General features: G+C 37.0%; 1 protein-coding gene across 1 annotated transcript in view; it reads left to right on the top strand.

The window, feature by feature from the left end:
* Positions 1-8935: 8935 nt before the first annotated feature.
* Positions 8936-13364, top strand: part of egr (TNF superfamily member 12 eiger) — a 41178-nt gene continuing 36749 nt past the window's right edge. The window contains exon 1 of the mRNA XM_028314037.1: positions 8936-9492. Within this exon, the coding sequence (XP_028169838.1) occupies positions 9124-9492 (369 nt within the window). The 5' untranslated portion in view covers positions 8936-9123. The remainder of the gene's footprint in view (positions 9493-13364) is intronic.

The raw sequence follows: 13364 nt of genomic DNA, 5'->3' as shown, positions 1-13364 counted from the left end.
GCGAGTCAATTTTAATTAATAAATAAACACAAAATAAGGTAGCTATATTTATTTGACCCATTTAGATGCAGTGTTCCAGAACATTAAAAAAATTGAGGGCTTTCAAAGATGTTCGCTCATTACAGGGGGGCTTGTAATGAGTGAACATCTTTGTAGTGTCCGACCGAAACTAGTTTTACGACCGAAACCGAAACCGAAAACGAATTTCGGCAACGGTGTCTATTTCGGCCGAAACCGAAACCGAAACCGAAACTTCCTTACAAGGCTCATATTTTGAGGGAAAAATAAAGAAAACGTTATTATAATCAGTCAGTCTTTATTGTTTTCTCTTTCAATTGCATTAAAATTGAACTTATAAAGCGCTTTTTTACTCTAAAAGGTATCAAATTATGTAAGTAAAAGAAAAAGAAGGATTTATAGTCTAGATTCTTTCACCATTTGAAAGCTACATTATCCAGGAGTAACATAGGCTAAATTTTATTTAGGAAAAAAATAGGGTTCCGTAAAATATGTAGATAATGTAGTCCACGCGCGCGAAGCCGAATTTTTTTTTTTGATGTTTACTACCCGCTCTTATGTTATAACGACATAAAACGAGATAAAACTTACCAAATTCAAAATAAATCACTAGAAAACTCGCCACCACAACAAAACAAAACTAACAGCAAACAAACAAGCGAGCGAATCACAACATTGGCTCTGATCGGATTCATTCGCTCATTCAACGCGCCGAACATGACCGATAACAGCGCGGAAACTCCCGAATGCACATTCGGTTTCGGTCGTAGTTTCGGCAAGTTTGCCGCCGAAAACGAAACTAAACCGAAACTCGTGTTTTTACCGAAACTCAACCGAAAACGAAACCGAAACCGAACATTCGGTCGGACACTACATCTTTGAAAGCCCTGTAAATGTAGTTTCAAGATTAATTTATTTCCCATATATTACTTTCTTGAAACTAATATGGGCTCGTATCGTCAATTTCAAAAAGTTAATCTGTCTCGATAGGTTGGTAGATTCTCCCCGTTTTATTTATTTATTTATTAATACAAAACACTTGTGTCCAAAGCGCTTACAAGCTTAAAAATAAATAAAAAAACATTACAAAACGTTACCGGAATGGTGGCAAATTCAACTTACGTGGGTAAGGCATACGAATTTTCAAGTAGAGTCACGTTTTCAAAGGTTTTACTGTTAAATCGCTAAGAATTGATTAGATTGCGACAATTATAACCAATAATATCACGACACGACTTAAAATACATCACTTAGCTAATTTTAGCAATAACCTAACCTAACCTAATTCTTTTAAATTTTACGTAATTTCCGTTCCACAATTTATTTTTTATTAGATTTGAAATCAATTAATAGTCAAAGTCAAAAGGATATCTTTTTTAATATAAATTTTAATAATACCTATTGATTAGGATTTATGGTAAAATCAAAGATTCTAAATTAATCTCCGTAAGAAAAAGCCGTGGGGCCTTAGTTTTTACGACTGTACGAATTCATTTTCGTCGTATTACACTGGCAAAGCTGAAAATTTCCAAGAAGTAGGCAGGGACTTTGTTTTTCTCTCGCTAACATTGAAATTGGGAATATTCCTGAAAAATACTTGTTATTTTTCTCTCCGAATGTGATTTTATAAAGCTCGTTTGACGTTATAAATACCGCCTTAAGTAACAGGACCGGGAAATCTGAAAGGCAACATAAAAGGGGGGTGAGTGGGGGGAATAGGGTAATGTAATCAGGATAATAAGGCCGGCAACAAAGGTTCTTGGGTCGTATTCAGGTACGGACCAACCGCTTATCAAGTTAAACACTGCGGGATCTTATGACAATTGTAATAAGTGTGATTTTGCAACGAATTTGTACAGTCTGATGTGCACTGTACAATCTGTACATTATTGTGAATGGTGTAATAGCCATACTATAAAATTATGTAGAAGCCAATTCACCCTACTTAAGGTTATTATAATAAGGAAAAGCGGCAACAAATGCTGTCAGAAAATACTGAAATATCCAACTTTCAAGATAAAATATTGAAACCTGACTTTTCACGCAATGTGTAGCTTTGTAACAACATTGCTATATAGGAAGAGAAGGCACAAGCAGTTTAATGTTTTTAGTAAAACATAAAAATACCCACATAAGTAAGTACATAAAAGATAAAGCCCTAAAATAAGTTATTTACTTAAAAACCGCTATAAATAAAAACATTTCATTACAATGACATCACCACGACATCGCCGATCAAGCAGTTGAGAACGATTGATTGAAAATTAAGTTACAGAAATGAAAACAAAAAAAAACTGTGTAAAAGAGATGATTTAATTAAGTATACTAGCTATTTAAAAGTATACTTCAAGCATTATAAAATATCATTTCAGTTGTTAAATGTATGTCCTAGGGGTGTTATTATTTGTGGTGCGGTTTTTATCACCTACAGTGGAAAGAAAAGCACGAGTTAGGTAGGTGTGCATTCGTCTTGGAACGTAATATGTTATCTATCTATACTTATATTATAAATGCGAAAGTAACTCTACCTGTCTGTCTTGCTTTCACGGCTAAACCACTGAACCGATTTTGATAAAATTTGGCATACAGATGCTAGTTTGAGTCCCGGGAAAGGACATAGGATAGTTTTTATCTCGGTTTTTTAAACAGGGACGTGCGCAATAAAGTTTTTCTGTGACAGACAAAATTCCACGCGGGCGAAGCCGCGGGTGAAAAGCTAGTCATCATTATAAAAAGAAAGATTTAAAATATACCGTAGAGGAGTAATAATTACATTTATGTGTAAGTAAACTAATATGTAAAGCACTATGAAATTACAAAATTATCTATTTTCACAGTGTATTAAAGATACACTTATCTCCAGTTTTAACAATACTTATTTATGAAATAATTTTAATTTTACAGTATTTTTGATAGTAAATCAGCCAAAAGGTACAGTGGACACAAAGGGGGCCTAATAAGATAGTAGTCAGTAGGTACTCTACATTATTAAGTCACTCAATACCTTCAATACGTACCACTATAATAATCAGCCAACAGACTACAAGAAAAACATGTTTCGCTCCATTTTATGAAATTAAAATGTTGGAAACTGGAGCATTGTTAACTATTAATTAATAAAAGCTCTGACGCCCGTCTCTACTTTATACAAAGCGAGCAAAGTTTCAAACTCTACACAGGTTGCAGAAATATTATATTAGGCGTTATTGGCCGTGCACTGACGAGCTTTTTCATGAGTTTCCTTGTTAATTGTTAAAAAATATAGGCACTTTATTAAATAGAGACTTTTATAATATACCTAGTAAAAAGTTTTGTTAGACTATACAATTACGAGCACCAGTTTTATAGCTCAGGGTACTACTTTAAAAGCAGGTGGAAACAAAATAATTCCGAAAGGATGTCCAGTAAGAATTGTTCTTCACACGGTATGAAAACTAGAGGCAGACTCGGAATGAAAATGGATAAGAGTCATGTAAGCTCTTTCATGAAAGCTGTTTCATGAAAGCTCTTTAATGAAAGAGCACAATATCAAAATGACAAAACTAATTGATAAAACAAGAAATTAAAATAACAAATAAGATGATTCGGAATTCGGATACAACGGGCGGAATGCGTTATTTATTTCATTAAAAAAAACAGCTAAACTCTGTTTTGCAATAGATTTTGAAAATTATTGTTTTTTTTTAAAACCACAACGTTTTTAAGGTTATCAAGTTAATTAACGTCAAATTCGCTACCTATTGCGGTTCTGAAATTTAGGCCTAAAAAATACGACCCAATTTGTCACATCTTACTAATTAGCTCACACGTAACCCGGCACATGTTTATCAAGATCCCGTTTGATTCATTAATAAAGACATAATATCTACGTAAAGGGGAATTTTGTGAAAGACAAACACCCACGAGGCCACGAGTATTGAAATTTGAAGTAGGTAAGTACTAAAGTCACGTTGGCAACTGGTAAATGGGTATTTCTCATCGCCACGGTTCTCATCGTCACCTTCGTGGCAAAATTTATTTCTAACTTATTTCAACTTTTTGTAAACAAAAATTGTAGCGCTTGATGTGAAGATTGTATTCCCAGTAAATCAGTCAAATAGTGAGTGTCGTTTGGAAGCTTTAACGTTTTGAATTTTTTGATGCCACGAAAGTGATTCTGTACTTCACAGCAATATTTTTTTCAAACTTTACTACTGTTAATGACTCTTAAGTGTTTATAAAACATATATTTAGTCTTATTTTCATAGATAAATAGCAATAACATAATATAAATAGGTACCTACTTAAAAACAAGATAAAGTCGAATACTACACAAATAAGTCTAACATGTTAAGTTTTCAATGGCCTAAGTTTCAATTAAATTGGTTAAATTTTAGAGGTAGAAAATATTGTTCAAGCAAGCGACGGTATGTCTATGGATAAACACAAAAGTCACGTATTTTTTTCGCGGAGCGATGATCGACCTATCTCACCTCCCCAATGGCCGGAGCGCGACTGACGTTAACGGAATAGAACGCTGTGATTGGTTGCTGGTGTTCGGTTTAACGGCAATCTTGTATTATTACTCAAAATTTTAGGTACCTAAAATCGTGTGACCACCGTATTTCGCTTTCTCAATTCGAAATATTTATAAGAAGATATTTTTTTGACTATTGTGTGGAAAGTATATTTAATTACGATGATTTTAGTATATGCTACACACAAATTGAATGAAAATTGTGAATGCAGTAACCAAATGTTTCATTGAAACCGAAGGTGTGACACGATGAGAATGCGAAAAATGACCCCGTTTTTTATCGTTTCATGTGATGTTTTCGTATTAGTTTTGCTTCTATTACGATAAAATTCATTTTGTATGTAGCTAAATAGATATTTTATCATCTGATTTCAAAGTTATTGTCCTAACTTATACCGTTTATGAACTATTATTGTGTGACCATCACATTTGAGTGTAAATGAGAAGTACCCAAATGTAGACATAATTTATAATCTGCTTACGTTTTGCCAAATTTTATTATTCAATGATCCGTATAAAAGACTTGTCCAAAAATTTCATTCACCCGCATAACGCTGAAAAAATATACAAAAATAAACGTGCCAAAAATAAGGTTGTTTTACGTCACCACTGGGATCCATCCACGTGCGCTGTGTTTTAGACGTAGAGCGCTGAAACACAGACTTTGCACCTCTGCCACTGCCAAACATTACATAGAAAAGTCAACAAATCCCATCACTTTGTTTTTATGTTGATTAATCTCTTATTTATTCGCTAGAAATAAACTCTCTTGTATCTAATGAGTAAATCATGGGGAAGGCAAAATTATCGGAACCACGAATCTTTTTTCATCAATCTTCATATTAAGACGTCGAGTTACTTCGTCTTTCATCTTCATTATGGTTACCTTCCAATTTTAGCGGCATGTTTAGTTATGCAGTAGAAAGCTGAATTTTACCCTTAGATGGAGCGTTGATACAGTCTAATGCTATACTATATCTAGACAAGTCTTTTCAATTTGGACTAAGCCGGACCCACGCCTCTATCACTCGACGACTCGTAAGTCTGTCACTTTATGAGTCGTGACTTGAGGCATATTTGATTTTCCTTTGGGACTGGGTATTCAGAAATAAGCTTTCAGTATCAATTTTACACGTAATTTTCTATGTTCTGAAAAGATAAAATACTTTTAGAATTTCAATTATTAAAATATTGTTTGCATTTTCAACACGAGTTGTCGGATGACTGAAAGCTGCACCCCATAAAATGTTACTGTAATACCTACCTGAATAATTGTAATATTGTGAACTTTATTCGTCGTTCTATGAAAGTAGAAAAACAAAACAAAATGACCAGTTTCTAGAGAGAAAATGACTAGAGAGGCCTATTTTCTGAATTGAGATTTTTCAGAGCTCAAGCAAAAATGTAAATTCAGAAACGGGGTTTACAATAAGTTATGTGTTTATAATTAATATTTTATCATTTGCGATTATGATAGAAAACGATTTCAATCCAGTTCTGTACCTCTATTACGAAAACTTTCGAGTTCGTTTCGTTTGCGTATTCAAAGTGCCATCGAAATATTTTGTATGAAAAATTAAACAGCGCCCCCTAGGGCGGCTATAATATAGGGGGCGCTGTTTAATTAGAGGTACTGTTCTTCAGTGGCGGATTTACCAATAGGCCAAGTAGGCCAGTGCCTAGGGCGGCAGATTTAGAGGGGCGGCAAATTTAGCTAATTTTTTTTACGGGAAAAAATATAATAATATAATTATACGTTTACCTACACAATCCTTATAGAAATAAACGATTAATAAACGCACTGTAATTATATACTTAGGTACTTATGTGATCATGAATTTTAAAATATTCCAATAGCGTTTCAATAATAATAAAATAAAAAACTCGTAAGGCCTCAGCCTCAAACATAGCGGGCAGCGGGGCGGCGGCGGCGGCGGCGGCGCGGGAGCGGGGCGGACAACGCAGACCCGTTCTCGAAACCAGCGGGCAGCTCGCGCGGCGCTTTAGCGGCGAAGTGTTGTGTTCGGGGTTGTGTTGTCGAGATATTTATTTTTATTCGCGAACGAAATGTCTGAACAACGGCGACAATTTTATTTCGATTCAAATTTATTCCTTACGCTCGATTTATTGTGGGCAAAAGAAGGAGTGCGCTGCCCGCTCCCTCGCCGCTGCCCGCTCGTTGCCCGCTCCGGCGCCGCCGCGCTGTTTTCGAGAACCGGTCTATTTGATTTTACGCATAAGATCCTGCCGCTCCCGCCCCGCCGCCGCTCCCGCGCCGCTGCCCGCTAAGTTCGAGGCTGAGGCCTAACACAGGATCTTCGGAGTCTAGCACGAGCACCATCTCTCCACAACTTCGTGTATATTGTTTTACAGGGTAGCCCAGAAGAAAATTCACTTTTGAAAATTCAAGGAAACGAAAACTGTATATTTTTGTAGAACTTTAGCTATTTCAATTTAAAGGAAATTTAGTGCAATTTATTTTAAAATTTACTTTCTTTTATAAATTTTATCGTACATATATGATTCCCTTGACGTTTACAACATTCGGTCAACATACATCAACATTTTGGAAATCTTTCGTAAGCGCTCCTGCACACGACGCCGCTACCGCGCCGCCGCCGCGCCGTCGCCGCGCCTTTGCACTGTTTATACGCGCCGCGTGAACACCGCAGCCGCGCAGCCGCCGCGCTGCGCGCGAAATTATGCTTTGATGGCGCGGTGGCGGCGCGGCGGCTGTTTTACTCGGTGCTTATGAACAGTGTAGCGGCGCGGCAGCGGCGCGGCAGCGGCGCGGTGGTGGCGTCGTGTGCAGGGGCCCTTAGAGTTACCTCAAAATAGATTCAGGATGGATGAATGCTGCAGAGTTTTTGGATTATTGAAGTATACTCTGCTCATTAGGTAACCCCACAAAAAGAATTNTTTGAGTGATGAGGACTCAAAAGTGGCTCAAAGGGATTCGTCTAAATATACGCACGATGTAGTCCCCTCGCTGGAACTAGGCTTAACATGCTCCCGCATGTCTAGAATGATTGCTCAAAGTTGATTTAGTCGATTTTCTCCTGATGGGAACATGTAAGACAAAAAGAAAATTTTCAATATTACAGACTTTCTAGAGCAGATGCCGCGAAAACTATACAATTTATAGAAAAACTTGTCTATCTCATCTGTAGCAGATTGAATATGCTTTTTTTGGTTCAAAGTAGTCATGTCACTAGGACGCATAGTTTCCGAGGATTAAGCGAAAAACCGAAAAGTGGCACCTTTAAACCCCCCTCTCCCCGCCGGCTCAAGGGCTAAGGGCGGGGACTTTTGCTATGTTCACCTCCTAAGTAGTCTAAATAAAGTCCTGAAGTCAGAAATTGTGTTCTATAGTTTTCCATGCTTTATTGACTGGACTATTCAGTATAATATAACGTTTCAAACAGTGGTAGAGTGGTTTTTGTAACTTTTACATTTCTTCAGGAGTTAAATTGTCTTTATGAAATTTAATTTATTTTGTACTTAAGTAATTAAGAAGTACAATTTAGATATTAAAAATCCCAAACTTACGAAATTTATGTCATGAAATTTAGCAGGTTTAAGGGGTAATGTTTTAACGCGAAGATGAGTAAGTAATATAATTTTGTTAATTTGGATAATAAAAATACCATAAAGTTACGGAGTTATTATGTCATGAAAGTGAAGTTAGCAGGTTCCAGGGTAATGACATAACGGGAAGATACGACAGCTCATGTGCTCGGGACCAGCTGCGGCTCTGACTGATTGCCACTATAGTAATTCATTTTCCTTGAAACAGTACAATTTTGTTATTGGGTCTTGGTAAGTATGTCAGAGTTAATTAATATAATATTGTGCTTAATATTACTTTACAGGGATTCCATTATGTAGAGTCGGTAATATTTACTTACTGCTCTCATGACAGATTTTTTGTGCATATTGCATTTGTGGGTACTCAGTAATCACGCAGTATTTTCTAAATGTATGTGACGAGCCGGACTTTTTATTATTTTTATTTTGAAAAGCTTGTCCTGTACAAAATATCTGACACGTAGAGCGTGACAATAAGCTTACTACAAAAAGCTTGCTCTTGTATTTACAAATAACAGGTTCATTAGTGTTAGATGTCTATGTGTAATGATGATAATTTTCAAATTAAAATGTTTGATATGCTGTCGACTGTAGGATGATTTACATAGCGTTTGCCTTCAAATTATGGTGAATCTGTATATCAATAAAAATTAACACCCACATAAACCTTTCTAAATGGACATTTCCCACGACCATAAAACGAGCCTACCGCGTGAAATGGCTCAGTAAGTTTTATTGGCTATAAACGATTAACTAACAAAGGTTAATCTCGGTGACGGCTCGCCGCAGCGCGCGGGATGGCCGGGACGCGGCCTGCGCGTGCGCCGCACTCGCTCCCAGCGCGCCCCGACCGCCGCGCGTGTCGCTCGCTGCCGCGCTACTCCACACGTGCCAAACAATCCTCTACCACCCAACGACCCAACTTCCCCGATAATGGAACGATAACTAATCATTTGTGTACGAATGCGGAACACCCTTACGCGAGTGCAGTGTGATCTGTGATGGCCGAAAACCACGCACTCATAGCCGAATCCGCCGCAATGTATCCGCAAACAGAACTGAAGGAATCTAAGGACTTGTCGCAGAATTTAGTGAGTGGTGACTTCGAGATGCAGTACAGGAACCGAGTGTTGGAGCAGAGCGGCCGGCGGCGGCAGGCCTGCTTCATCACGTCGGCGGCGACGGTAGCGGTGCTCTTCGTGTGGCTGCTGGTGCTCACGGTGCTCCGCGAGGTGCAGATAGCTCGCCTCCGCCAAGAGGTGGAGCAGTTATCCGCCCACATCGTCGCAGTGGAGGCATCCCTCAACGGCCTGGACCAGAAAGTGTCCAACAACAGACTCTTCAACGACTTCAAAACGCTGGAGGATGCGGTAAGTGATATAAGACTTGTTTACGTTCAGTATCTCACAATGATAGCGCGTGATGTCACGCGTTTCTCTATCGTAGTTTATTTAGAAACAACGATGGCAGATTTCGTAAACAAATCGAAATGTAGAGTTACAATGCTCTTGGTGGCATTCAAACTTCATTGTTGTTTTTTTTGGGTGTTACTTAAATGCCTTTATGCGCGAACATGTTGCATTGTAGGGTCAGGTGCTCGAGAAACGAGAAACAACAGCTCAGGTAATTTTTAGACAAATCCGGATTTCGCTGGTCATCGGCTCTCGAAAATGTACCTACGAAAAGTACGTTTGATTTCAAGAAGAATGCCGCTGTGGTATATTCCTACGACGAATAAAAAGTCTTATGTTTCTCAGTAAAATGTTAATAGAGACTGCGGATCTAGAATGACGAGTGGATCCGACGTGGCGCGAATATGTTACGTAACTAATGAGGCACTTACATCGCGATCTTGGAGATAACAGGCGCCGCAGAAGCTCGGCCAGGGCTGTCCTGCGCCGTGCTATTGTAGCCAATTGACCGAGCAATAAAATGATTGGTTGGCATGCTAACTATTTAAGACTAGGGCGCAATAAATTGACGCAACATAACAANTCGCTGTGATTTAATATTCTTAATCATTAATTTTATGGCAAGTGTCCATCAGGAATCATTGTTCTTACACACAGAATCGTATTATTTCGCTTTCGGGTAGTAATATGTCAAAATTGTTGGTTCTTTAGGCGAACAATGTATGGAGAACGAACATTGTCCTTTGATGTAATAGCAACAGAAAAAGACGGTAAGAAGCAGGTTTACGTATCCGTCCAAACCGGTTGTAAAATGTAAACAAAAATGGTCGCGCGCGCATCTACCTGGCGACCGAGGTTGTGCAATGCTGTCTGTCTGATGTTTTTCAATTAGGCGTATTAAATGATTATCGTCCAAATTACTGAGTAACCAATTTCAAAGAAAATATTCTAATGACTCTACATTTTTATAATTACGAGTACCTAGGTATATCTATTTCAGGCGTAAGTATTAATTAATATAGAGATTAATAATGAAATATAATAATAGAGATGCTTCTGTGTCACTTAGGTATAAAACGCATACTGTAATAAATATTTGTTCAGTTTGACATTGAAATACTTAACTAATCTTGCAAGGTGCTTGTTTAATGGAAAACAATAAACTTAACCTAAATTATTCTGTCAACTAGGTTAGAGCCTCTTTAGTATTCAGGGTAGAGTTTGATAAGATGTTTATCCGAAGAGAGATGAACAGTATCATCAGCTGTTGTCGCTCCAGAATGTTTAATGAATTCGTGCAATTATTACCCAAGTTTGCTCTAAAATGACTAACTAGTATTCCACTAACACGATCTTCTTAGTCTTATTTATTAATTACTTAATAAATAAAATCAGAGAATTTGTTTTCTTTTCGAGAAGTTTAATGATTTACAATTGAATAAACCTGCGCTACAGTAACAAAGGTCTTAGATATCTCAACTTTTATACTTTTATCAAATAAATTCCAAAACGCCAGAGGGATTCGCGTTATTCCCGAAACTTTACAAAGAGCTTGCAAGAAACGACTCAAACAATCTTAATTTTAATGCCCTGTAGAGCCATAAAGATTACCTAACAGAAGTAAGTGAGTGTTTATCGCCTGTTTGGATCTCACGTGCCGTATTTATACTCTTTAGTTATATTTCGGTGTTAAAGTTCGAATATTTGGGTCACGCTAAGTATAATTTGATGAGACCGCTGACTTCATTTCGTAACCTATTTTTGTTATCATTTCGCAAACAAATCTGCTGCTCTGATGGAGATGTTTGCGGTAAATATTTGTTTTGATAATTAATTAATTAATAAAGCAGCGTAACAATAAAAATGGCACTTCTAGATTTTACTGTTAGTGTCAAAATTACGGCCCATTGTTGTTCGTTAATAAATAACAACAGTGAAAGAGCGCGGATTTCGCAGTTTGGAATGTTGCTGGTCTCTCTGAATATTTTAGCAATGGAAAATCGATATCGATACCTACATAGATGCAATAATTAAGAATTAATGCCGAACTTCTTCAAACAAAGACTTTAAAAACGAATAACTAATTAACGTAGAGTCGAATTTGAGAACCAGTTTAGCATTGAATTTTGTAAATCAAGTTGGGTTTCTGTTTAAAGAGCATTAGTTATTTATTAATCATTGCCAATCTGTTGCTTATACATTAATACATCGCATGGAAGACCTCAAAGCGAAGAGCTTATATAAAAACGTTTTCATTTCGAGCCCCACCTAATAAACAGTCCTATGTAATGTTTGATGGATCCCTTCACCCACGAGAGTATTATATGAGATTATTTATTTATGCTACGCACAAGGGACGGGCGCCAGTAGGTGGTCAAACATAAAATTCGTCGAATAAATATAGATTCGTCGGATGAAAGTTTACAAACACACGTTGGACTCTCGCCAGAGCCGGCCTCTTGACTCGGTGGCTGTTTACTATCTACTTTATTGAAATAACGACAACTGAATGAAAATAATTACGAATAAACATAAAGTTATATGTGATGTTATTGCGATATTTCAATAAATTATCCTTGAAAAACGTGTTCAAACAGCGTTTAACGCTGCTGTTCCACTTATAGCCGGGGGAGATTTCAAAGGCTCAATATAGGTACAGTACTTTTCTTTAAACTTTGAGTTGCGATTGTCCTGAATTATTAGTTGGTCAATAAGTCTTCTAAAAAGGTTTCAAGGGCCACACTTAGAAGACAACACAATGACAGGTAGTTTGTACCTGCAGTTGCGGACGAGAACCCCATCATAGTACTCAGTCGACTATAATTTTGTAGGTTAATTATTATACGTGTCTGTCTGTTGCAGGAAAATTCCATTTAGACCTTTCTTATTTCGCAAAAGCTATTTGAAACGCCTGCAACTCGTAGAAATTCTTCACAAATATGTAGAGCTTCTGTTTCAAAGTTGCTTCACAATCACATAGATACTTATTGTAAATATTAGGTTGCTACATAATATAAGTAGGTTGTGTATATTCGACTTTCGTTCGCATAGGTGGCACGTGCTATGCAAAACATTGACTGTTATTATAAGGGTGTATGAAATATTTATGTTTCTGAACGTATTTTCATGCATGTAGCTTTGTCTTCTATCGTGTGGGTTGTGGGTATGTTACAACCTTGTTCATATACAAACCGGTGAATGTGAATAACCTATAGTTACTAATATTATAAAGAGGTAAAGTTTGTGTGTTTGTATATTTGTTAAATTGTAAGTGGTAATCTCGGGATTTACTGAACCGATTTTAAAAATTCTTTCACCAATAGATAGCCACATTATTGCTGAGTGTCATAGGTTATATAAAAACCGAAAAATTCCACGCAGGCGAAGCCGCGGGCGGAAAGCTAGTAGAATCATATTTTCAGAAAATTTTAGTTTATTCAAACATGCAGTGCAGGGAATCAAACGAAAGTCTGTTAAATACACAGCTTAGAAAGCTTTCGTGTTGAAATCATGTCTTTCTCAATTTTGAAAGCTGTTTGCTATCTTTAGTCTATATTTTTTGTCTCTAAGGTGAATTATTTTTAAAAGAAACATAATTTGTTTTACTTTGGTTCAGAAAGAAGTATTTCATCTGTTTTTTCGAAAGCAAAAGAAGTCTTACATGTACAAAATACTGTTGCACTGTAATTTCCTTCTCTATCAAGGCTTCCTTTAGAGATTCGTATTTTCATTTACTTCGAAAGTGCTTGTAAGTCCCTCACTTATGTTGTCAATCTATCGATATAAGTCCCGAACATTTTTCCTTATCAATAAGACATGGCAGAAAATAT

The sequence above is a fragment of the Ostrinia furnacalis genome, unplaced genomic scaffold (assembly GCF_004193835.3).
Source record: "Ostrinia furnacalis isolate ACB-3 unplaced genomic scaffold, ASM419383v2 OfSCF4495, whole genome shotgun sequence".
Taxonomy (NCBI): Eukaryota; Metazoa; Arthropoda; class Insecta; order Lepidoptera; family Crambidae; genus Ostrinia; species Ostrinia furnacalis.
Note: the sequence above shows the minus strand (reverse complement) of the source record. Positions and strands in the feature narration are given on the sequence as shown.